This window comes from Pteronotus mesoamericanus, unplaced genomic scaffold (genome assembly GCF_021234165.1).
Source record: "Pteronotus mesoamericanus isolate MK-2021 breed Mesoamerican mustached bat unplaced genomic scaffold, CSHL_Meso_final scaffold_21, whole genome shotgun sequence".
Taxonomy (NCBI): Eukaryota; Metazoa; Chordata; class Mammalia; order Chiroptera; family Mormoopidae; genus Pteronotus; species Pteronotus mesoamericanus.
Window position 1 is genome coordinate 3,301,356 of NW_026555310.1, and position 25,559 is coordinate 3,326,914.

A 25,559-nucleotide genomic window follows, 5' to 3' on the forward strand; every position below is an offset into this window, starting at 1 on the left:
CACCCTTAGGTCACAAGGATGTTCTCTTATATTTTCTTTTATTAACCTTACCGTTTTACCTTTCACTTTTTGGTTCTTAATCCTCTGGAGTCCATCCTTCTGTATGATGTAAGGTAGAGACGCAACTGCATTTTTCCTCAAAACAGTCATCTGGTGTCCTCAACAGTATCTAAACAACCTGGCCTTAAAAGAAAAAAACAAAAAACCTAATATTTAAACATCCTTATTGAGGTATAATTCATGTACCATACAATTGACCTATTTAAAGTGGTTTTTAGTATATTCAGAGTTGTACAACCATTATCACAATCAATTTAGAACATTTTCATCACCCCCCCAAAAAAACCCCACTGCACCGTTTAGCCATTATCTTCACTAATTTTTGATGCCACCATTATCACATTTCAGTTTTCAGGGGTACGTAGATCTGTTTCTGAATTCTTTATTATGTTCCACTTGTCCGTTTGTCTATTTGTCCACTTGCCTGGTAGTATTCTGTTTCTATTACTATCACTCGTTTTATGTCTTATTATCTGCTGGGGCAAGTCTCCACACTTCTCACTTCTTCAGAATTGACTTAGCCAAATTCATATATCCTTTGACCCCAGAATTCCACTTTTTAGAATTTATCCTACAGGTACTCTTGAATTAAGCAAAATTATGCACATACAAATCTAGTCATTGCAGGATTATTTGTAATAGCCAAAAGTTAGAAACTTCCAAGAATAGGGGAATGGTTTAATTATGGTACATTGAAATAGTGGAATACTAGGTTGCTGTTAAAAAGGAAGGAAGAAAGAACTTTCCATATGTTGATATGGAAAGATCTCCAAGATATAATACTAAGTGAAACACGTAAGGTGTAGAATAATGTATAGACTACGCTACTTTTATACAAAAGGTCGGAGGGACAAAAGTCTATATTCAAATTCACTTAAATACACATAAAATTGAAAGGGACAGAAGTGTAAGAAACTAAGACTAGTGTTTCTTTGGGGGTCAGGGAACCTGGGCAGATGGGAGACAAGGATGGGAGGGAGATATTTCGCTGTCTACCTTGGAATCTCTCTCTTTTTTTTTTTTTTTTTTTGGCTTAAGCAACAAACATTAATTTGTCACAGCTATGGAAGCCGTGAAGTCTGAGACCAGGGCACCAGTACGGTCCTGGATCTGGGCGAAGACCCTCTTTCCAGTTTACAGACGGCCATCTTCTCATTTGGATCCTCACAGGGTGAAAAGAGCTCCCTTCCTCTTCTCATAGGGACACTGACCCCACTGTGCGGCTCCACACTCAGACCTAATCACCTCCCAGGGGGCCTGCTTCCAAGTACCATCACATTAGGGTTTCAACATGTGAATTTTCAGGGAACCGAATCGTTTATTTTTGAATTACATGAAAGTATAACCTATTATAAAGTAACCTAAAATAAGGAAAAATTGACTTAAGCTCTTTGTGAATTGATATTCTCCCATGTAAAATTGAGAATAAATTTGTTGCATTACTAAAAACAAACAAAAAAATCCAACTGGAACCTTGACTAGGACAAATCCTTTTTGCTCTTCACTGCTCTGCTCCTTTCATCAAGTGTCAGAAGCGCAGTGACAGATATGAGGGCCTGAAGCCAGGAGAAGGCCCTGCCCAGGCGGTAACCTGGACTGGAAACAGTTAAGAATTCAGGAGAAAGTGTCCAAGTTGTTTACGACTATTGTTTCTCTTTTAAACAATGGCCAGTTAGAACCATCTATTCCACTTCTTTCTGCCTGCATAACTCTTTCATTAAGGAATTAATCTTTGGGGAAGAGATAGAAAGGAGTATGGGATATAAGCCTTCAAAGCACCGCTCTGTGAGCCACGGCAGCTGTGTGTGAAGCACGAGCGTCAAGCGAAGCCTCGTCGCCCACCTGGCGGTGGGCTATCTTCACTGCAGGCTCAACGCTGGAGGTGGAGAGGAGCTGCCTTTGTCTAGCCGAGCTTACACATCCAAACCTGAGAACCGCAGTGGGACATGCTTTGCAAACTTGTTTGCTATGTTTATTTTTCAAAACATCAGTCCAGTTTCTTGTCCTGAAGAATCATAGATTCCAAATTAGTAGAGTCAAAATTAATGAGATTTTCCAGCAATGAGCCTGAGACTAAAATTATGGAAAATCCACTAATTATAGACTGTGCAGCCACCTGATCATGACTTGGATCCAGGCCTCTGGGGGGAAGGAGGGGGAGGGAAGAAGGAAGGTTGTAGATGAAACCTGTGCCTGACTGTCCTTCCTTCCTCCTGCCACCACCCTTTCCCCTAGGCTTGGTGGCCTCATAGCACCCAGGGCTTCCTGCCTCAGCTCCTAACGCTGCCCCCGCCACCTGGGTCATGCTAGGCACTACTTCTAAGGGCTATGTAAGGCTAAATTCCTGGAAACCACAAAATAGGGCCCAAGTGGAGGTGGGGGGCATGTTTTCCCCTTGGTTCTCGGAAGCAGTGGGGGAGGGGTGCTGGGAGAAGGAAGAGGGTAGAAAAGGCAGACAAAATGCCCATTATACCCAAGCCCGTCAATTTCCTTTTTTCATCTCTTTATCAGTGTTTGTGACTGAGCTTCTTATCAACAGGAAACGCCTGCCTAAGGGGATGAAGCAGGTCCAGGGGGACTGGACGCCAGGGACTGGGAATTCTGGGTAATACATTGCTGCTGTCCAGCCTGACCAATGGCCTCCTGATTCCCAGGACCCAGAAAGGCTCCCAGGCTTTTTACCTCAGCATCTGGGGGATCCTTAGGACGACGGCCAAGCAGACAGTCCCGGAGACCAAAGGGCCTGGTGGGAGCTCTGGGTGGGGCTCCAGGCCTAGCCCCCTGTGACCAAGGACAGGTCATCAAACAGCTCAAGCTATGAAATGACAATTGCCCTTGCCCCTAAAATCCACCAAATCCCTGGTTTCTAGCTGAGAGGACAAGTGACGTGACAAGTTCACAAATGACTTTGTGACAGTCATGCCAACTGGCCCTTCTAGTGTGTTTGCCTCCAGCCCTCAGCAGACGGTGCCTGAGCTGGGCATCCTGGCCTGGGACAATTAGGTGCTTGGCACAGGCTTCTGAATGAAAGGAGAGAAGGGGGACTCGAGCACTGCCTGACCTCCTACTGTGTGCCAGGTGCTTTAAAAACACTGATCATTGGATTAGGATACTGCTTTCCCCAGTGGGTCTCCCAGGAGAGAGACAGACTGGGGATCAGATTTCCCATGAGGCTAAAATCAAATCTTAGTGCTGAAAATAAATGCCCACGAGGGATGTCTGGGCCAAGCAAGGCGTTATGGGTGGCTGAGAGGAACAGGTTTATCTAGACGTCTTTGTATGGGAACTGGCTGTTCTCCTACCAGAAGAGGTAGGAAAGGGTTTTACAGAAGATAGGCCACCTTGTTTCTGGTCCCCTGCCCTCTCTGCCTATCAGTTGCCCTTGAGCAGCCACATTCTGCTTTTGATGTTTGTGGTCATAAAGGAAATTTCAGTGTGCCTCTCGACCTGCCTCCATGTCTCCCTGGACAACCCCACTCGCCCCCCACCTCACCACTTGCTCCTGCAGCTGGGGATCTAGGTCAGGGAGAGTGGGTGGGTGAGAAAGAACAGCAAAGAGACTCATCCAGACATGACACCCCACAGGGCAGCAGTGACAACACTTTAACCTGAAAACTGCCTGAAAATAGACTGTGTCTATGACATTATGCAAATGATATGCAAAGTCAAGAAGCCCTCTGTCTCTATTTCTAGCAAACTGAATGTGGCCCTGATGGAAGCAGCGTGTTCCAAGAGTCGCCCACCCAGAGTGACGACTGCACAGCTAGCATCAGTCCCCGCCCTGGGAGGCTGGCCTCGGGACGTGTGCAGCCCTCCACTCCACTGCCAGGGCTGGGTCTTGAGGCTTGAGGACTCGGCTGTCTCTGGGTCTGTTAATCTTGATGCGAGTGAGGATATGGAGGAAGCAGAGCATCCTCCTTGAAGGCTGATGTGAGGCAGGGCTGAGGGAGAAGGGCGACTAGGACGGCACCTAGAACGGTCCTTGAGGGCCTGGGTACCCCAAGGGGGAAGGGATGCTCTTCAATACCGAAGCTCTTGCTGCAGGATCCACCTTCATCCCCACTTGGGCGCGTTATACACTCATCATCCTTTAGGGAGGGTCCACACAAAAGATCCTCTCCGTCTTTGGAGAGGTAATAAAATTAGAAGCTAGGGCCCCCAGGAAAGCAGGGCAAAGCTGCAAAAAGTAATCAATGGGCCTTCCTCTTTCAGAGGCAGGCAGGTTCCCTGAAGCTCCGTGCGCAGACAGGGCCTTGGACCCTGGGCCTCCCAAGGACTCTTCTCACCCTGGAGGGCCATGAGCCATTTCTTCTCTCCCAGGTCCCAGCCAGACTTCTTGGAGCTCATTTTCTGCAATGTTCCTACTGCCTTTCTGCCCGCTCGCCAACCATAGTGTGGACATGGGGTGGGGACATTAAGGACCAGGGTCTGGCAGGCACGGGGGCAGGAGAAAGGCCGCCTTGGTGGGATGCCAGGAATGTCCTTGTTATCCCAGCGCTGGGAAGGAGGGCACTCACTGTCTGTTGCTTGGACCCCATGTGCACGGGCTCCTGGCATGAAGCCGACTTGGGGGCTCCAGGGAGTAAGGGGGAACCTCCGTGGTCAAAGGAATGGGCGTTCCCTTTCTGAGTACTCTGAGCATGGTGGGCACCGCATTTGAGGAGAGAATTAAGAACAGGGCATTCAGGCAGGCAGGTCCAAGCCGCCTCCGAGTGAGGAAACGGAAAGGTCCTTTTAAGGTGTGGTTTTCAGGGGACAGTACCTGCAAAACGGAAGCACGGGGGAGCTCACCCACTCTGTCGCCGGGGCAGGCGGAGAAGATCCCCGCCTCAGGGTCGTCGCGCAGAAGCGGGAGGGCAGCGACTGCTGTCCTGCTCACTTCCGCCAGCAGAGGGCGCTGAGGCCAGCGCCACCGTGCGGCCTGCTGCCAGCTCATGGTGTGAACAGAAATTTGGGGCGCTGCGGGGGTGTTTAAGCAGAGGCCTGAGCAAATCACGAGCCGTCAATTAAGGGCAAAGCCCAGGCATGGTACCTGGGACGCTCTTTCCCTCAGTTTCCCTCTACAATGGGTCACTGCAGAGGCGCCAGCCTAGGAAGACTCAGCAGGAGCTCAGGATTCCACCAAGGTTTTATTGAGGACCTACTATGTGCTCAGCACGAGCTAAGTGCTCTCACAAACAGTATCTCCAGGTAAGTGACTGTAATTTGGACCCTTGCACACCCTTCTGCACTCAGGCAGATGCACTGTGCAGGCTGCCCTCGCCAGTGCCCCCTTCCCTCCCTGGCCACAGGCCATTCTCCCAAAACCGGCCCCCTTTGCTCAACCCTCCCCCTGTCACTCCACCTCCTGCCTCAGACCTTCTCCTCTTAGTAATTTTCTAGGCTTTGGGGAGCTGCTGCCTTCAGTTTCTGGCCGTGGGGTCTCAGAAGGGGCCATTTGGCTCCCAAATCCAATGGAGAGAAATCTTTCAGGGAAGGATGGACCCTTGGGTGGGTCCCAGTGACCAGAGGATGTGAAGCAAGCTGCCCCGTGGTGATCTATCTGGTAACCCAGCAGGTCCATCTAGCTTTCTGTTTTCTCCCAGTTTCACTTCCTGGTCCCCCCCCCCCCCCGCCCCACCTTGCACAATGCTGGGAGACAGGCCTGGGAAACTGCCCGGGGTGATGGTGGGAGAAACACCCAACAAGCTGCCCGCCAGAGGCTGTGCTGGGCCAGTTACAGGAGGACAAGAGAGGACTGTGTTTTCTTTGTCTCCCGTGAAGAATGGAGGGTCCTTCTCCACCCTGCCTCAAGGGCTGAGGGCTGTGAGTCCAGGTCTTTCCAAGCTTGGGGCTGTCCTTGCCCCCAGCATGAACCCCACTCCCCACAACCCGTCAGGCTCTGCCTCCAAACCACTGCCCCCCAGCCCGTCCTCTGCCCAGGGGTCAGGGTAACCTCCCAGCTCTTCACACACCTTGACTTCCAGATGCCACACAGAAACTTTCTAGACATACACTCCCTGGGGCCTGGCCAAGGGTGTGGGCTGGGGCCGGGGTGGGGGCAGTGGGGAGCAGGAACCTGGGTGCTAGGAGATTGCTGCCTGGAGCCAAATTTCTTCTGAGCTTTGGAGGCCGTGCAAGAAGCCTGCCTCAGCCCCTGTCAGCCCTGAGTGGAGAAGGCAGAGCCACAGAAGGGGCGAGGGCTGGCTCGTCTGCCAAGAGGCCAGGGGCTGTTTGAGCCTAAGGATGGCCACTGGCAGGAACCGGAGCCTGTAGAATTAGACTAGGTGGCGTCTCAGGCACTCCTGGCCTCAGACAAAGTTATTTTCAAATCCCCATCTTGGGCCAAATTGCCAGGGGCTGGGGCATAAGGAGTTGAAGGCACTGGCGAACCAAGTTCTGAACAGGCTGACATTTCAAAGAACAGTCGAGCTGAAAAAACCTCAGAAGACATCAGGAGGAACTCTTCCAATATGTAGATGAAGAAACAGGTCCTGTGACAGTGAAGGCCTCAGTTTCGTCACTTAGCAAGCATCCAGGACCAGAACCTGGTTCTCTGGCTCCCAGCTGAGCCCTTCCCTGGCCAGGCTGGGCTTCAGTGTCCCCTCAGTTATTCTGAGAGTGCTGGGCCTAACCCTTCTGACCTGCCACTTCTCCCATGGCCTATGACCTTTCCACACCCACAGCAGGACTCCTTGGATTTAAGGCTCCAATAAGTCAGCTGGGAAGGGGGTGGAGGAACGGCCCAGGATCAGGCCCCAACTCTCTCAGGCAGCTGGCAGTCAGCGAGCAGGAGACGGACGCCCAAGGCGTTGTGGAGTGGAGATACAAACCCACGGAGGGAAACTCGTGGGCCCTGGGTGCGTGGGGCCTGGGCCAGAGGCTAAGGCCTGGCAGGGCTGGGTGCCTACTGAAGGCTGGAGGCGGCCCTGTGCCACCGTGGGAGCTCTGGGAGGGCAGTGGGGTTGGCCGGGGGCAGGGGGTAAAGTGCAGGACCAGGCTCTCGGCCCAAGAGACTGGGATTCCCTGGCTTGGCCATCTTGGCTCTGGGGCCTCCTTTGTATCCTGCCCTGGGGTGGTAGGGGTGCACCCAGGGCACCGTGGTGGGGACAGAGCCAGGCGTCAGGGAGCCTGCTGCTCTGAGCAGGCCAGACAGTGGGGAGATCGGGTTTCAGCCCAGCTGTATTTTTGGCTGGATAGGCTGGGGGCCGAGCTAGGCAGGCACAGCTGCCCCTAGAGGGGCACTCTCCTCTCCAGCACATACATATTACCTCTACTCAGATAGGCCACGGTCCACCCCCACCGTCCACCCCGCACCACACACACCGCAGGCCAAGGGGAGTCAGGTGTCAGGCCCATGGCTAGAGAATCGCTTTGGGCTTCTCAAGACTGTTGCTGAGTTTCTGTAGTGTCTTCTTGATCCGCAGCGCAGTGAGGCGGGCGCAGGGGTTGGGGTACCAGCACTCCCGGATCATCTGAGCCAGGCCAGAGAGGACCTGGGGGGAGGGAAAGAATGGCAGAGGAGAGAAGCAGGGCATGGGACAGGGAAGATGGAAGGGGGGTGGTGAGGAGAATGGCCCAGTAATGGGAAGACACAAGCAGGACAGAAAGGACAGGAAGAAGAAGACAGTGTTGGGAAGGAGGAGGGGGAGGAAGGACCAAAGTGGTAAGGCGGGAATGGAGGGATCCAGGCGAGGTTGGAGAGAGCAAAATAAAACACGGAAGAGGAAGCCAGTGGAGTGAGAAGGGGTATGGAGACAGGCAGGCAGAACAGAAAGAGAGATGGAATTCAGATCTTCCGGAGCACTCAGACCCCCTTGGTGAGTAGTGTCTCACCCCCACCCATCGCCTCCACACAGATCAAGAAAGGGGAGATATGCAAGCCTTGGGGCTCCCGCATCCCCATGAGCGGCCACCCCGGAGCAGAGGGCAGTGTCTCCCAGCCCTCTGCCGCCCCCGGCTGGGCCTAGCGAACACTGGAAGAGTAGGTGGGGGGCACCGCCCCAGGATGCAGGTGCTCAGGGAAGAAGCCATCCCAGGAGGCTCAGTGGCCCCAGAGTGAGCCAGCCTGACCTACGGTTGGTTCTTGAGAGGGGTTGTGTGTGCGTGCGCACATGAATACACGTGTGGCTTTTTGCGGATATATATGTTATATAAAAATGTACATGTGTCTGTGTATACATATATGTATATGCATATACATAAGGGCATGTATCTGTATGTATCTTTGAATATACATTGAAGTAGAAGCATGTGTATACCTATATGTGTTTATATTCACATGAGTATGTATCTTGTAAAAGCATGTAGAGTGTTTTGAGAAAAGATAAAAGCAAACAAACAACAGCAAAAACTTCATAGCAGGAAATGCAGCAGGGAACCTGATTTTTCTGGCAAGGCGAAGGGTCCTGAAAATCCCAGAATAACTAGGGGGTCCCTGGGGGCCCACAGGCCAGGGATATGGGAGGGTGTAGCCAGGGAGGTACCCTGGAATTTATGCCCCAGGATCTGTCCAGGTGAAGCAGAGGCCTCGGATACAAGTTCCTGGCCCAGGAACCCCAGCTGTGAGCCACCCCCCATGGCATCCCAGCCCCTGCGGAGGCCTCACCGGGTCTGCAGCCAGCCTGTTGGGGATGGTGGGGGTCTGCTGGTCAACGCACACCACCTTCTTCATGTCCTCAAAGCTGGGGTCGTTGGGCACCATGTCATAGAAAGGTGGCCTATAGTCCTCCACAATGCCTGGGAATGGAGGGGGAAAAGGACAGTCACTTGGGACCCCAAGAAGGCCCAATACTACCCAGAGGACAGTCTTGCTCATCCTCTGTCCCAGGGGCCAAGAAACCAGCTGCCTGACCACGCTACCCTTGAGAGGGACACTATCATATTATAAACATATTATTATATCATAATAATTACTACTACCATTTACTTTGCACTTACCATGTGTCAGGCATTGTGCTATAAATGCTTTATACGCATTATCCTGTCTTTACAATAACGTTTTGAGGTGGTACTACTGTTACCTGCGTTTTACAGAGGAAGACATGAATGGTCAGAGAAGTTGAGGCCCAGGTCGCACAGCTAGTCATGGCAGAGTCAAGACTGAAACTCATCTTGTTAGATTCCTAGGCCAGATCTTGTTCCAGCCTTTCCACAGCTGCTTCCCACCCGGGGCCCAGGTGCTGCTCTCAGGTTCCAGCCAGCACGGACGTCCAATGATACCAGCCTTTCCTGAGCACTTACTATGTGCCAAGCACAGTCCTAACTGCCTTGCTTTAAATCCTCACAATAATGCGATGAAGTAAGCAATGTTATGAGCTCCATTCTATAAGCAATGAAATTAAGGCCACAAAAGTGAAGAAGCTTATCTAAAAGTACAGGCAATAAGGGACAGAAATAGAATTTTTAAGCCCCCAAAAATGTAACCAAAGGCCATGCTCTTGACCTCTAAGCTACTTAAGGGAGGATAGCTGGTTGACAGCTGGGTGAGGATGTGGAACCAGGAGAAGGGGGAGGAAATGCCTCTCCCAAAGGAAAGGGATTTTATCCATGTGCAAATAACATCCACCCCCTCTCAGGGATGGCACAGGCCTTGGCTGACCCCCTTAGCCGGCAGCACCCTCCCCTCCGTATACCAAGTGCGCCATCCTTAGCAGCGGCTTTCTGGAAGTGTCGCCTGTAGAGCTGCAGACAGCTCAGGCAGGAGAGGCCAGACCTGGAAAAAGTGCCCTGCGCCCCACCCTGCTTCCCAGGCCGAGGCTGGGGACCAGAGCCACACGGCTGCACAGCCACAACCCTGGGAAAGCCTTCGCCAGCTGTTCTCCCCATGGCGGGCTTCCAGGCCAGTCCCTGCGCCGCTCGCGCCCTAATCAGTGCTGCACAGAGGCCTGAGCGTGTCTAATGGGCCTTTAATCAGTGCCGGGGCCGACACCAGATTACAGTGTTTATAATGCGCCACGAATCTGTGTGGGGCTGACAGAGCTTCCCTCCGCCCCAGGAGCCTGCCGTCAGCCTCCCCCTCAGCCCTGGCTGGTCCAGCTTTCCTTTCCTGCCTGCAGCCTGGTCCAAGGGCCCTCGGCTCCTCCAAGGTACCCTCTTCCCTTACCCCAGCCTCTAGCGCTGACTCTGAACGTTCACAGCTGAAAGGGCGGGAACCTGAGCCCCCTGAATCTGCCCGAGGGACTGGTTACACCTTGGCCTCCACCCATCAATGGCCGCTGAGAGCAAATGAAGCCTGGCATGGAGCTGGTTCCTCATGGGTGCTCAGGAAATGAGACTGTCCCTCTCCCCAAGGAACAGAGCTCCAGTCACATCCTGAGGCTTGTCTCTGAACTGTCAGGACTCCCGGCAGCCCCACCCCATGGGCAGCCTCCTCAAAGACTGGCAAGCCTCCCACCCAGTTCGTGCGCCCACCTGAGGGCTGGGACGGCACTGGCCACAGCGCGGCCTACCGTATGGCGCCAGCAGGAATGAGGTGCCCCCGCCTGCTCCCAGCCACTCCAAATCTGAGTCACCTGTGGCACCCACAGTAACGATGAGGAAGCGATAAGCAGGCAGTGCAGGCACTGTTGCATCCGCATCTTTGTGGGCCAGGAGACCAAGGACCAGAGAGGTTTAAGCAGCACAGTGACAAACAGCCCTGGCCCCCGGGTCACACCGCCTGAGACCCTGGCGCTGCATCTAGCCAGCTGCAGTTCTGTGTCTCAGACCCCCAATCTGTAAAATGGGGTGACACTGGGTCAGGGATTCATTATGACAACAATAATTGCCACTCACATTTACTGAGCTCCAGAACAGCTCCACATACTGTCCTAAATACTTTATTTGGATTATCTCAACAATTAAAAACTCTTTTTATTTTCATTTTACAAGTGAGGAAACTGAGGCACAGAGGCATCAAGTAATCTGCCCATGGTCAGTGGCAAAATCAAGAGTTGAACGTTGGCAGTCTGATTCCCAACCCACACTCTTACCTCCTAAGCGATACCAGCTTTCTGCCAACACAGGACGATTAAATAAGATAATACATGTATATCGCATGGCATCTGGCATACATTTAAGCTCAATAAATGCTAGCTGCTATTAATATTTCTGTTATTATCACTTACCTAAGATTTCACAGCGAGAATCACAGACTCGCAGGCTCAGATGAACCTTAAAAGGTTGCACAGCTGAACCAGCTGGTGAGTAGCAATGAATGGGATACAGGCAGTCGGGCCACGAGCCCCTTGGGCCACAGGCACCAGCCCTGGCAAGAAGCCCCCATTCCCTGTTCGTCTGTCCACTCCCCCCATTCCCCCTTCTTCACCCTGTGCAGGGTGGGCCCTCACCATTGACAATGGTCCTCCGGGTGATCTCCCACAGCACCAGGCCAAAGGCCCAGATGTCCGTCCACTTGTAGGACTCGAAGCAATCGGTGCGGATCTGCTCATCCAGCACCTCGGGGGCCATGTACCGCTTGGTGCCCACTCGCGGGTTGTTGCCGATGTCCAGGTAATCGCTACCCTGTGAGTGCATCACAGCCAGGCCTGTGGGTACCAGGGCTGTCACTCCTGCCACTCACCTGAGCCCACAGACAGGGTGGCCCCAGCCTGGGGTCCAGGGGGCAGGGTGAGGTTGGAGGTGAGGTACCGAGGGGCAGGCAAGCGGAGACCTGCCCGGAGGTGGGCTGGGAGAACTGGCCGCGTTTTGCTTCACTTGTGTAGCGCTCTAGGTGCCCAAGAACCCAGCAAGATGGGAGTGAGCAAAGCAGGCATTATTACGCCCGTTTCGCAGAGCAGTACCCCCAGGCTTTGTGACGAATGGCGATGTAGCCAGTGAAGCCAGGATGGGAACCCGGGTTCCTGGCTCCCTGCGCCTTTCTCCCAACTCCTTGAGCCAGGGTGTTGTGGTGAAAGAAGTTGAAGCTTAAACAGAGTGTTAGGCAACTTGTGGGGCTCTCATGGAGGTGAAATGAGATAGCAAACATCTCTAAGTTTTGAAGCGCCAATCGATATCAGTATCGGTCTCCGCCAGCAGGCACGCGCACACACATGCAGGCAAAGGCACAATCAAGTAGAGAGGGAGAGTGGCCCTGAACTGCGAACCCCGTCCCCCTGCGAAGGGACGGTCCCTTCCCTGTTCTGCCCTCAGGAAGGCTCCACCTTACCGCACCCCAGTCCCTGCAAAGGCCCTGCCCCTACCCCACCGGCTCACCCAGGTCCGCGATGCAACACTGCAGGTTGCTCTTGACCAGCACGTTGCGACTCTTGAGGTCGCGGTGGGCGATGGCTGGTTTGCCCTGAGTGCCGAAGATCTCCACGTGCAGGTGCGCCAGGCCGCAGGCGGCGGACACAGCTAGCCTTAGGGCCAGCTGGGGCTCCAACGTGTGCCTCTGCAGGAAGTCGTAGAGCGAGCCATGCTCGTGGTAGTGCGTGATAAGCCACAGCTGCGTGCTTGAGTTGCGGGACGTCATGTCCGAGGCAATAAAGCCTGTGGGCAGAGGGTCAGGTGGCTTGGCTAAGGATCTAGGGGTGAAGGAGGCTGGACTGGTCAGGGTCCAGGCTGGGCCCGAAGGCACAGGATGGGCTGGTCAGGGCAAACCTGGGGCTGGCGTAGAAGCTGCTGTGGCTTAGGTCAGAGAGGAAGCTGGAGTCAGAGGTTGGGCCTGAGGGCGGGCGGGAGTCCTTCAGCGTTTGGTCAGCGTCCAGAGGCTGGGGACTCCAGCCCTGAGTGCGGGAGGACGAAAGCCCCAGGCCTGGCATAGCACCCCCTCCCCTCCCCACCGCTTGCCTAGGATGTTGTCGTGTCTGAGCAACACTGTATTGTAGATCTCCGTCTCCCGGAACCAGGACTGTTCATCCCTCGAGGAGAATATCTTGACTGCCACACTCTCACCATGCCACAGGCCTCGCCACACCTCGCCATAGCGGCCCTTTCCTGATCCAAGGGGAGAGAGAAAGTCACACAAGCCCCTGGGCACAGTAGTCCCCAGAAGAGCCTGCCGCCATCTTAATGCTGCACTGACCCGCCTGCAGAACCTCTGACACCTATGTCTGCCTTAATGCAGGCCCCATCCAGCTGGCAGGCGCCCTCACCGGCTTCTTGCTCCTTCCTGGCTCCTGCAGAAGGATCTAGCCCTGTCTCATCTCCAACCCACGCCCTGCCCAGCAGAATTCCCATTCCGAGCCAGGCCTGGTCCCGCCTGTGACTCCAGAGGCCAAGAGCTCTCTTACCCCTCCAGGCCTGTGGTCCCCATCCCCAAGGCTCGCCCACTGCTCACCCACACACTCCACCAGGGCGACCTGCCGTGCCACCGTCCTCTGCACCAGGAAGGGGAGTCCTGAGCCGCTGCCTGTTGTGCAGTCGCTGTTCAGAAGGTCCTGGGGGTCCCGAGAAGCCACTGAGAGGCTGTCCCTCACCCAGCCCCCTTCTCCCACCTCACCCTGGCCCTGGCTACTGTTTCTCTGCATGAGCCTCACTCACCCAGCCTCCGGCCCACTAGTGTCTGTGATTGTGCCTTTCTTGGCTACCTGTCACTCTGCATCCCCGCTGATTCTGTGGCTTCTATCCCTCCCTCCACCCTGTGTCCCTCGTTCTCCGTGTTCATACCCCCAACATGCTTTCCCCCTGCTCGGATGCCTTCAGAATGAGTCCGGATTCGCCCAGCTCGCTGCGCAGGCCCAGACGTTTCTTCTGCCTCCGCCGGACGTGCCACAGGCCCAGGGCCCCCAGGGCCACCAGGGCCAGCAAGGCTAGCACTGGGCCCAGGATCAGAGGCAGCTGGCCATCTGCTTGTGGCTGCTCCGGGGTTGGGGTGGCTGCCAGAGGGCGGACATGGAGACCCAGCTTACATCAGGCCAGACCCACCCTCACCTTGCCGCTCTGCCATTAGATCCCAGGGTCCTGCCGCCCCCTCCTCTTGGCCGGAGCGTGAGAGGAAGCAGGGTGAGCGGGCAGAGTCTAAGAAGATGGGGAGGGGTTGCCAAGGCAGCGGGACATACCCGGCAGCGCCAGGGACACGTTTTGGTTGCAGAGGGAGCTGTAGCAGCAGTAGTGGTTGACGAACTCAGTGGGGCGTCCCCAGCAGAGTTCTTCGTGCAAGTTCCCACAGCCTCGGTGTTCCTGGGCGCGCGTGCCTTCCTCCCGCACCAGCACTACGGTGCACCAGGCCCCCTGGCAGGTCGGCCCCCTGCAATGTGGGCTCTCACATATGCAGGTCACCGGGGGGCCCCTAGAGGGCCTCACAGCGTTGCCTGGGAGACAACATGGAAGCTCAGTCACTCTGGGCCCAGCTCCCCAGGCTGAGCCCAACACCCACCACCCTCTCCCTTCTGACCTTTCAGACAAACCTCTTGAGACCTTGGTCCCTTAGTTCCACCCTCAGATCCTCCTTCCTCCAGACCCTTGCCCCCACCAAGGGGCAGCTGAGACTATGAGAACCAGGCCTCTGTCCCTTTCCTGATCCCCCGCACCCAGTTCCAGGCCCCAGCCCCAATCCTGAGGGCTCCTCCAGGCCCTCCCTGCCAACCTCCCCACTCTCTGAACCCCCCCCCCCCCCCTCCCCCACAGAGGTTCCCACCCTGAAGTCTGGCAGAACTCCGGCCTGAAGGTTTGGATCAAGAGAACAGCAAAGGAGAGTTGGGGCAGCTAGTCAAATTGAGCTGTCTCCTGCCCTCCAGCCAAGCTCCAAAGTCCCTTTTCCCAGCTCCTCAAACTCAGCACCAGCAAGAGCTGCGCCAGATAGCCCTTTCTCCATTCAGGCCCCTGTTTCCTACAGTACTAACCCTGGGTCAGGCCCAAGGCCAACAGTAGCATCAGAAGGTTTCTGCTGGGAGGGTCCAAGGTCATGGTCCTCCTGGAGAGAGAAGCAGGAGAGGGGATGCAGTAAGATCTGTGAAACACGATTTCCCTCCGTGTTTTCAGCCACTGACCGTGGGTCCCTCCCACCCAGAGGAAATCACTGGGAGTGTTTTGGGGGGGGGGACCGGGAGGCCTCCTCCCTACTCTGTGCATCTGGCTTTGGGGCGGCGCCTGCAGGGGAAGTCCTGGTTCACTTCCCCATGGAAACCATCCTGTTAGGGGTAAAGGGTGGGGAGCCATGTTCAAGTGACTGAGAGCTGGGGGGACTCCCAGCCCTGCAGCCCTGCTGCTGAGCTCAACTGGAGGGCACAGAGGGCACGGGCTGGCCAGAAGGACCATCTCTTCAGCAGCACCCACTTCTGTCCTCTGCCTCTTGCCTACCCCCTTCCAGCCCCCCTGCCCACCCCTTTCCCAGTGCCCCACCAGCCGTGGCTGCCTCAAACATAAACAGGCTCCTGTCTTCACTTCCTGCCATTCAGGGTCCCGCCAAGCTGGGAACAGGAATCAAGATTGTTTAGATTGGGGTCTGGATAGAATAGGCGGGAGTCACGCACGGCATGGAGTTCTGGGCATGTTCTCAGGGCAGCCTGGGGCAGGCGCAGGGTCTGAAGGAGCCAGCTGGGGTCGGAACACCCCCGTGACAGAATCCTAGGGGGACACCTTGTGAATCACAAAGCCCAGCTCCTTATTTCAGAGAAGAGAGGATTAAGGTTTAGAGAGGGGAAGAGACTTGTCCAAGTCCACACAGGATTCAGAGGCAGTACCAGGGGTACAGCCCAGGTGTCCATGCTCCCCGACCAGTGCTCTCTCCACTCTGTCGCCCAGTCCACGGCGGCAGCCCATGTCTGAGCCCTCAGGGCTGTGGCGGCCACACAGAGCTTTCACAGGGCTGGCTCACGCTGCGAGGCAGGAACCGCTCTGCCCCCTCACCAGAGTATAAGAAGCCCTCTCTGCACAGTTCCCCGGGCCCCTTCTCTTTCCTTGCTGTCCCGGGAACGGGTGGGGGGCAGGGCCAATGATGTGAGAAGGGAAGTGAAACACACTTAGACACTGAATGTTTGACCTTCCATGGCTGGCTAAGGTTGAATTTTTCCACAAGTGGGATGGAGAGTGTTAAGGAGAGTAATTCTGATCTTTGGCAGCCCCCAAACCTGGTTCCAAACCAACGAGTGCTTCAGACGCTGCCCTCTACTTCATTTCTCAAAGGTTTAGAACAAGAAGGTAAGGGCTGGGGCTGCAGCAAGACGGACTGAGGTCAGACAGTAACAAGGACTTTCTGAAAGGTGGTGAATATGCAGGCATTTGCCTGGGGACTGGATGTCCAAATAGGGGCAACTAACACGAAGGAGAGGGAGTGACGTCTGGCATCGCATGGAGATGCTGGTAGGGCCGGGCCTATGGCCACATAGGCTGCAGAAGGCCTATGGACTGAGAATGGTGCCAAACGAAGATCTGAGATGCTCAGGCTCTCGGGGCAGGATGGCTGGGAGGGTGGGGGGAGCTTCCTATGCCTCTCTGGCTGGTGGCAGCCCTGGCCTTCCTGCCTGGGCTTCCTCTGCCCCAGAGGCCCAGAGTTGGGGGAGGAAATGGAGCCCTGGGCTGCTGCAGCTGGGTCCCCCGCCTTTGTCTGACCTCCTGCCTCTTGTCCCTCCTGGCAGACAGTGAGGACGCCAGCAAGCACCCTGCAGTGGGACTGGAGGCTGGAGAGGGAGTCCCAGACAAGCTGAATTTGCCCACTGGGGTATGGGCCGAACACCCTCCGTGGCAGCAGCCTTTGAAAGGGTAGGGGGCAGGAAGGAAAAGGTGAAACACAATGGGGGTGAAGGTGGCATCCTCCTAGGGTCCTCTACCCGCTTCTCTGACCCCGCCCAGGGCTCCCTCTCACCTTATTATGTATCCGGATCACCTGAAGGGCTTGGTTAGAAATGCACATTCTTTGGTCTCGCCCCCACTCCAGATTCTGATTTGGTCAGAATCTGGGACCAGCGAGAACCATGCTTTTTTTTAAAGTTCCATAGGTAATTCTAATCATGGGCACCGCGATATCCTACACAGCATTAAGACCGGTCCCCATGCTTTCATTTCACAGGGCCCGCTGGGTGGGGGGAGTGGGGTGCAGAGGATGGGACTCTCGCTCCCATCCAGGGACCTCCCCCTTTACTGGAGAAGGACACACAAGGCTGAACACAAAAGTTAGGGGCTCGAGGACACTGTGGAGGGAGGGTGGGGAGAGGCCCCTGCTCTTGACACTGTCCTCATGCCTCCCGGGCCCAGGAACGCACAGGGAGAGGCTGGCAGCATTTGCAGGGCCCACCTCGGTTTAATCCTGGGAATGTGGTGGAGTAAACTGGGGACTGTCCAACTTCTAACTGTGCCCAGTGTAAGGCGAAGTACAGGACAGTGCTCAGTCCTGACCGGCCCAAACTCAGAGCTGACCCCGTGTGACTCGACCCGCAGCCTGACTCCAGCACAAACGGACTCCTGACGGTGGACGGCATCCTTCCATTTTCAAGCACAATTTCATGAGAGATCTCCAGCTGACGGAAGCATCACTGTTGTTGACCAGAAATCACAAAAGCTAAACTGATGGCAAATATTAACTTACCACTGTGAAACCCTTAGAGATAAGAGTTAGCCTTCTCTGAGTATGATATGTGCTAGGTACTGAACTTTAATGGTTCACCTCATTTAATCCTCACAACAACCGAATGGGGGAACAGGCTCAGGGATGTTACGTTTCTCACCCATGGTCACCACATGTGTCTTGATCAACTTAAATTATGGATCACAATCCCTTCCTTGGTCACTTTATTCTTCCAATCGTCTCATGTTGGGTGAGCCCCACAAAGAAGGAAAAAGTGAGAGTGGGTCTTGCTGACATTAACAGATTGTGCACTGCCTTGTCATCAAGAGGTGCCCAATTTGGGTTTATTTAGATGGGGAGACAGAAATCACCTGTTAGTCACAGGCTGAGTCACGGGTGGGAGAGCCCGAGTAGGGGTGTGCTTGGAAGGGGGTCGTCAGTCTTCCCTCCCCATCGCACCTGAGGGACGGACATAACTGGCTCCAACCAGCAGCAATAGCTCAGCACAGTAGTGACTGGCAGGGGCTGGAAGCGCCTCACTCGGCCCACCCGCAGGTCCGACCCAAATAGCAGAGAGCCAGGCTAAGCTACTCCTGCCAGGCTGCGCCTTAACAGCCACAAAGCCTCTACCGGCATCACTTCATCAGCCTTTCACCGCAGCCCAAGGTGGCGCCACGCCTGCATTTTAGGGTCTCAGACAGAATGCAGAGGCAGCACGGAGGTCAGGATGTGGGCTCAGGTTCTTGTAGACTTGGGTTCAAATCCTGCCTCTGCCGCTTAGAGCTATGGGATTTGGAAGAAGTTACTGAAACTTTCTGAGGTTCAGGCTACCCTGTGTAAAATGAGAATAATCACAGTGCTCACTTCACAGGTATAATGTAGTATTTAGCATAGTACTAAGTGGTACATAGTAGGCACTTAACAAATGTTAGCAAAAACCCAACCATCATATCATCTATACCATCCACGGAGCTTTGGACAAGTGATTCAAGTCTGAACCTGCCTCTTCTGTAGGACGAATATGATAACCCCTCTTTTGCTAAGTTGTGGCAAGGATTACATGAGAAAAAATATATGTCTACACAGTAAGCACTCACTAAATGGTAGCTACCGTTACCACCCAATGAGATGGAAGGACAGGCACTAGGACCAGCGGGGCAGTGAGGGACCCGAGAAGACAGACCCGACTGGGCCAGAAGCTGCCCCTAAGTAGAGAGGGGCGAAAGCCACTGTCCACTATGGCCCTGACCTTGGCGGAAAAAAAGAGGGGGGTGGGCTCAGCAGCACTGGCCTCCAGGGTGGGCTGCAAACCTGGGGTTTCCCCCTGCAGGGAGACTGAGACCCTCTGGCCTGTGCCCTAAAGGTAGGCCGCTACGGGGCTGATCCGGCTGCGCGGGTTAGAGGTGAGGTTCCGGAGCTGGAGTTAGTGTCAGGTTCCTTAAGCAAGAGCTGCAAGGGCCGGTCTGGGGAAGCTGGACTTCCAGGGGAGGCTCCAAACGTTTGAGGGGGACCCTCACTCCCAGGTTAAGGCAGCCGCCTCGAGGGACACGTGACCCCTTCTCTGTGAGTGCAGCAGGGCAGGAATCCTGGCCATTTTACATGGATTAGAATAGGAGAACAGAGATGTTAAGTGGCCCAGGAGCGGTTTCTTGATTCCCAGGCAGCTATAGTCCTGCCCCCTCCCAGTCTCAGGTGGGGTAACGGGCAGACGGGCAGGAGGGCGAGGGACGGCTCGCGCTCCCGACGAGCTGCGGCTGACCCTGCGGCGACCTCTCCGACGGGCTCTCGGGGATCTGCCCTAAGGAAGGGCCCGCTCGGGGAGGAGCCAACCCCCCCCCCTCGCGCCCGGCCCCGCCGGCGGACCTCCTCTCACCTCTGGGCCTGCCCGGCGGGCAGCGGGGCACAGGCGTGCGGCGGGGCACAGGCGTGCGGCGACGGCCGCGGTCGCACCACGAACGCAGGACGGCAGGCCGGGGTCCGGGCGCGGCCGGGACGGGGCTGGGGCCGGGGAGGGGCTGGGGCCGGGGAGGGGCTCGCTCGGCGCTGCTGGCGCGACGGCCTCCCGGGACTGCGAAAGGGGCTGGAGCAAAAATGTTTCTTATTCCAGCGTCTTCCTGCTTGGCCCCGGCTCCACCACTCCCTCCTAATAAACCGTTTCCTATTGCCCAGCTCGCCGACGGGCCGCCCGCTCGCCCCTCGCTGGGGCTGCCAGGACCCGGACCCTCCCCCGCGCGGCTCCCAGACCCCGGGCACAGCAGTCCCCTCGGCCGCCCCCAGCTCCGGGATCGCGGCCCGTGCCCCCGCCCCGAGCCTCCCACATCCGCCTCCTCGAGGGGGCGGGCCTTGGACTCGGGCGGCAGGGGTCGCGTGGGGTCCGGTCCAGATCTATAGGGGTCGGAGCTCGAAGGGAAGGTGGCACCAGCTGACGCCCGGGGAGGGGTGGGGGCGCCCCCTGCCGCTCGGAGCCGCTGAGGGCTGACCTAACACCCCGGGATGGGAAGGGGTCAGCGCAGGAAGGAAGGTCACCGCAGGGGACAGAAGTTACCTGGCTTTCTCCACCTTCAACCCCCGGCCCTCGGCCTAGGAGGATGACGGCAGCCAGGGCAAGGTTTGGGGCTGGCAAGGTCCAAACATTTTGCCCCTCCTCCTCCTCCCGCTTTCGCCTTCGGGACTCCCACTCGGTCCAAATCCCTCGGCCTCCCCACCGCTGCTTCACCCACTCTGGTCCCCTCCTGCCTCCCTCCTCCGCTCAGGGTAAACAGGCCGAGATGGGGCGGCTCTGGGTCAGTGGTGAAGACAGTCTGAGCCCCTCCAGCCGGCGGCCTCCTCGAAGCCAGTGACAAGGACGCCTCTCCTGACTGCGGGCCAGGGTGGAAGGAGAGAGGCTGGAAACTTTTTAGACTGCCCCTCACCCCACTAAGTGGAGATTTAGAGATGGGGACCAGAGTGTCCCTCTGGACGCTGCTGGGACAAGATGGACAAGATTTGGGGAGGGGAGCAGGATGGCTTCTCCCCCAGGGAGAAACAAACTCTTCCTCCGGATCCGCACCGAGGCTTAGAGTGCTGATATCCTTGACTCACTTTGCTCCAGCCTCCATGAGCACCCTGAAGGCAGGACTCTCCCTGTATTCCTAGCCCCCTGTATTCCTAGCCCCCTGGGTATCCACCAAGGCTGAAGTCTGGGAATCCAGACTCCTTAGGGAAGCTTGGACAACTGACACCTCTCCATGCCTCAGTCCCCCATCTGCTGGATGGACACAATAAACAGTGCCAGCTTCATAGCGTTGGCTGAGCCTGACACCGAGTAGACCTTCAGGGGAAGTGCTTAACTAAATTAATAAATGGGAAAGGAGGAGGCAGTGGCCTCAGCCAAGTAGAAGGACATGGGTATTAGAAGCAAGCACAGACCTCTAAGCATCTTGCTCTAAGATGGAGATTCTGTAAGAGGGGCTGCGGCCCCCCGCCCTTTGACAGGAATAGAGGCTAAAGGCTCAGGCAGGCATCAATTGTTGACTGACCTCACTTCCTTCGCTGAAACCCTCCCCACCCCACAGCTGCTTCACAGCTTGTGAGCCTGTGAATTCCAGCACCGAGGCACACCCGGGTTTCAGAACTGTGTCCTGTAGCCAATAGGAAGTAGTGTGGGATTATAGTATCTGCTCTTTCAGATTATAGCGGCCACTCGGCATTCTGTTAGCGGGAGACCTGGGAGAGTGGCCGCTTGTCTGTTTGTCATACCCACTCTGCCCTGAGGTAGCTTCTGATAAATCTCTCCCAGCTCCAGCCCATGGATCTCTGTGCTGGGACATGGAAGTGCAGGATTTCCCAAGGGAGGCGTTCAGTCTGAGACACACACTGAGAACAGAAACATCGAGATGGACAAGAGCTGAGAGTCGCCAATGTGAGTCAGTGGGGGTGGGGGACTTTATCTGGGAACTGTTCATGAAATAGATAAAAGTCGAGTACTTCTGGAGGAGGAAGACAGGGCCTGATGGGGGAGGGGCCGCTCATCAATGTGAGTCTCCCCTACACTCTCCCCCCCATCCCTGTCCCTCCCCCCACGCCCAGGCATTGAGCCCTCTGGGCCTTGACTCTTGCTCTTTGGAGCTTCTTGTGAAACCCGTGGCTTCCAAAGCACGCGGAGAAGCTGGGGCAGGCATCAGAGGAGGGACAGAGTTGCAGAAAGCAGTGGAGACTGAGCCCAATGAGGAAAGGGAAAAGGAATTGCAGACTGTGTCCAAGTCTACAAGAATTAATTACACAGAAGGACCAGCTGTTCCCCATAATCAGTGAGGACAGAACAAGAGGAAACAGGCCCAAAAGACTGAGATTTAAATTGAGATATTTAGAAGGATTTCCCAGCAGTGTGTGAAGCAGAGGCCTGGAGCTCCTGGGAAGGGTGTGTGGGTGAAACTTCAAGGAGGTTCTCACCTACGGAAGACAAGTGACCTGGACCAGCTTGAAGGCAGAGAAATAGACAATTTGACTTTTCAGGACCAGCTGTGAGTGTTGAGTTTAAGTATCACTCTTGCTACCAGCACTGGGGCCAACTTTATGGTTTTTTTAACCTGTGTAGACACAGGGCACCCCACTTGATTTAATGTTCTGCTGTTGCCAACTTGAAATTCTTAATAACATTTGAACAATTGGCTCAGCATTTTCATTTTGTACTGGGCCCCACAAATCATGTAGCCGGCTCTGCACTGGGATGAATAGGAAGAAAAATAAGGGAAGAAAATTAGCAGAAGGTGAGTTGGACTTTGCCTCCCTTCACTTGCAGAGCGGGAGAGTTAGATCAGACAATGAAGGGATTTTTCAAATGTGAGAGACATGAAAACCGTAGAACAGGGTACCCAAGGAGGAAGAATCGCGGGTCCCCTTCAGGAGAGAAGCGAGACAGATACCTGTGAATTCCACTTTTCATCTATTCAACACAGGAGAGAGAATCCCGGCTGTGGGCTGGACGCAGCTCAGTTTTGCCTGGAGGAAGACCAAGTGGCCTCTCTAGATCTCCTGCAGCTCAGGCCGAAGGCACCACAGTGTCCTGGGTTCCAGGCCTGGGTCTCCTCCCTGGGCCTCAGTGTGCTCTTCCGTGCACTGAGGTGTTCAGACTGGATATTTCCAAAGGTCCTTCCCAGCCTTATATGATCTTCTTGGACTCTAAGATTCAGGAAACTGCCTGGTCTTCAGGCCCTGTCACCACAGCTTGGATAAAAAGGCGATTTGGCGGGTTCCAAGCTTTGAGGAGGGCAGGGACAGCCCAGCACCTTAGGAAAAGCCTGGCAGACAGGGGCCAGATTGCCTGAGCCACCGAGTCACCTTCGTATTCCTTTCCAGCTCCTCCAAGATGTCCCCTACATGGTTCATCTGCTCCTGGCCCAGCCCTAAGCACTATGATGACTCATCTCAGGACAGAACCTTTTGAGGAAGGGCTAGCATGTCAGGGCAGGAGCCTGAGATTAGACGAGGGCTACACAGTGCCTCAGGGTGGGTTGGCATGTGGCTTGGGCGCTGACGAGATGCTGCTCCAGGATGACCTCCTCCCTCATAGTCCGGTGACCTCTGGAATGTCCCTCACACAGGCCTTCTCAAGACTCTGACTCTACCAGACCGGCCCCACCAGAGGAAGAAGAAGGGGGGTGGAAAGAGGCCGAGCTTGGAGTTGGAGCCACTGTATGTGGACATCAGCTCCCATATCTGTGAGAAAGGGCTGGCAATGCCTTCTCTGCCAATTCTCAGAATAAAAGCAAAATATCCCTAAGAGTCCTCTACCAGCTAAAAACCCACACAGACATCCGGTTTGTTCTGAGGGAGGGAGGGAGGCCCAGCTGCAGGACAGGAGAAAGGAGAGTCAGGAGACTTGGCTGTGCGACGTGGGCCTCTGTTTTCTTACCTGCTCAAAGATGGGTGCTGAACGGAGCCTCTTCTACGAGTAGCTGCCTGAGGGGTTGTTATACAGATGATGTGTAAGTGCTGCAGAGGATTTTTTTGAAGCACGACATAGCCGTTCTGAAAAAAAAATTAAGACATTCCTAATAAAAACAAGGTAAAGTAAATAAATTAAATTCTGCCGACGAGTTTTTAATGAGAGGCAACTGTACCCGTCCTCAGACTCTCTGGCTGAGGCCAACCCCCTTCTCAAAATGCCAGCTATTGGTTTCTCTGACATTTTCTGTGATAACTCTGAATGATATGTTTACAAGTGATATCTGTAGATTTCATTCAGCTTTACTGAAGAATAACTGATAAATAAAGTTGTAAGATATTTAAAGTATACTTCATGATAATTTGATATACATATACATTATGATAGGATTCTTTCATCTAATTAACATATCCATCACCTCACAATTTATTTATCTTTTGTGTGTGTGTGTCTGAGAACATTCAGGGTTCTACTCTCTAAGCTAATTTCAATGATACAGTACAGTGTTATCAGCTATAGTCACCATGTTTTACATTAGATTCTCAGACCTCACTCATCTTATAGCTGAAAGTTTGCACTCATTCACCAACCTCTCCCTATTTCCTCCATCCACCCACCCCCAGCTCCTGACAATCATTTTTTTAACTCTAAAAATGCCAGTTGGGTAGAGTTTGACTTTTTAAAAAATTTCATATATAAGGGCTGCCATGCAGTATTTACCTTTCCGCTATTTATAGATTTTAAAACTTCAGAATTTACGTCACATAGATTCTCTACCTCCTAATTATTGATCGTTATGTTGTTATTTTGTAAATGTGAACAATGCCCCTTTAGTTCTTGTCCTGTTAGTATCACACTGTGTCCCTTGGCTCTTCACTAATTAAGGATAGTGGCGCCCACCCTTCCCTCGAGCTGCAGTTTTGCTGCAAAAAAGAAGATGCGTCAGTCAATCAGCTCAGGTGACCGATCTCCACTCAGGACAGCGGGGGCACCTTAAGGGCCTGGCTGAGCATCTGGGAGGCGCAGGAATTCCTAGAGGCATCAAGACTTTTGCTCACTCTGAAGAAAAGTGTGCCCTGAGTTTGCTGGGGTAAGGGGGAGCGTTGGCCGGCAAGGGGGTAGGGGCCTGGCAGGCTCTTGAGTGCTGCTGAGGAGACCTTTGCCACTTGGGGACAGAGTCTGGGGTTAAGGGGACTCTCTCCAGTGGGGAGGGCTTGGCGTTTGGACAAGGATGGGGTTCCCAGGATTTGAGAGTAAGGTGATGACCCTGGCTGAGAGGCAGATTGTTTGACAGAGGGGCAGAGTGGCTGGGCGAGGCCAGAGGCCAGCGGGATTTCCTTCGGCTCCCGCCACTCAAGTGGGTGGGACCAGATTGCTGGAGCTGGACACAGGAATCTGCCTTTGTTTCCAGCTGGAGGGGAAATGCCATAAATCCTGCCCCTTTCCCACCCTCCAGCATCCGTGCCCGGGCTCTGCCCTTCCCAGCACCAGAAGGCCGGGCACCGAGGACCTTCCGCCAGTTCTTGTCTCCGGGAGCCTCTCATCCGCTGGCCTCTGCACTTTATTCCCTCAAGGCAAATCGCTGGCATGGATGTGGGAGACAGGTCAAGGGGGTGTCCCAGGCTGGTCTGGAGAAAGTGACCACAAAGCAGGATTTAGGTTTCAACCTGCTCACCTCTCTCCTTCTCCTCAGAGGGACCATGGCTTTTCACAGTTAAGGAAGATACCCAGGTCTAAAAGGAGGACTTGAGGGCAATGCTTGGCCCTCCCTCAGCCACCTGACTCCTGCTGCAAATGGTTAGACAGACTCTGACACTTGAACTGACGTCACACAGGCGATGTATGGAGCTGGATGGCCAGCGGAATGCAAAGTGTTGGGGGACAGAGGAAATAAGCCAGGAGCCTCGGGGGAACGGGCGGGGATGGGGGACCCTGTCTTTATTTTTCTCTTTGTCAGTGAGGCTACGTGTTTGTGTACCTGCGTGATGGTTTACGTGTGCTTCTCTGAGTATGGCCTCTCTCGATGGGACTAGGAGTTCATGGGCCGATGGGCCTGTGCGCACTTCTGTGCCTATGAGCCCAATGGTCCTTGTGCGATCCTGGCTGACTGTGTGTCTACATGTGACATTGCCTTTGTGACTGTAGTCAAAGTTCCAGAGTCCATTCAAC

At 54.7% G+C, this 25,559-nt stretch overlaps 1 protein-coding gene across 1 annotated transcript; it reads right to left on the minus strand.

Moving 5' to 3' along the window:
• Positions 1–5,699: 5,699 nt before the first annotated feature.
• On the minus strand, positions 5,700–19,428 carry ACVRL1 (activin A receptor like type 1). The gene is made up of 10 exons (XM_054591085.1): positions 19,338–19,428; positions 14,805–14,875; positions 14,022–14,273; positions 13,630–13,838; positions 13,301–13,400; positions 12,811–12,957; positions 12,235–12,510; positions 11,370–11,567; positions 8,648–8,778; positions 5,700–7,535 (listed from the first exon to the last, which is right to left on the minus strand). The coding sequence occupies exons 2-10, from the start codon at positions 14,866–14,868 to the stop codon at positions 7,401–7,403; spliced, it is 1,512 nt and encodes a 503-aa protein (XP_054447060.1). The 5' UTR covers positions 14,869–14,875; positions 19,338–19,428; the 3' UTR covers positions 5,700–7,400.
• Positions 19,429–25,559: the final 6,131 nt, after the last annotated feature.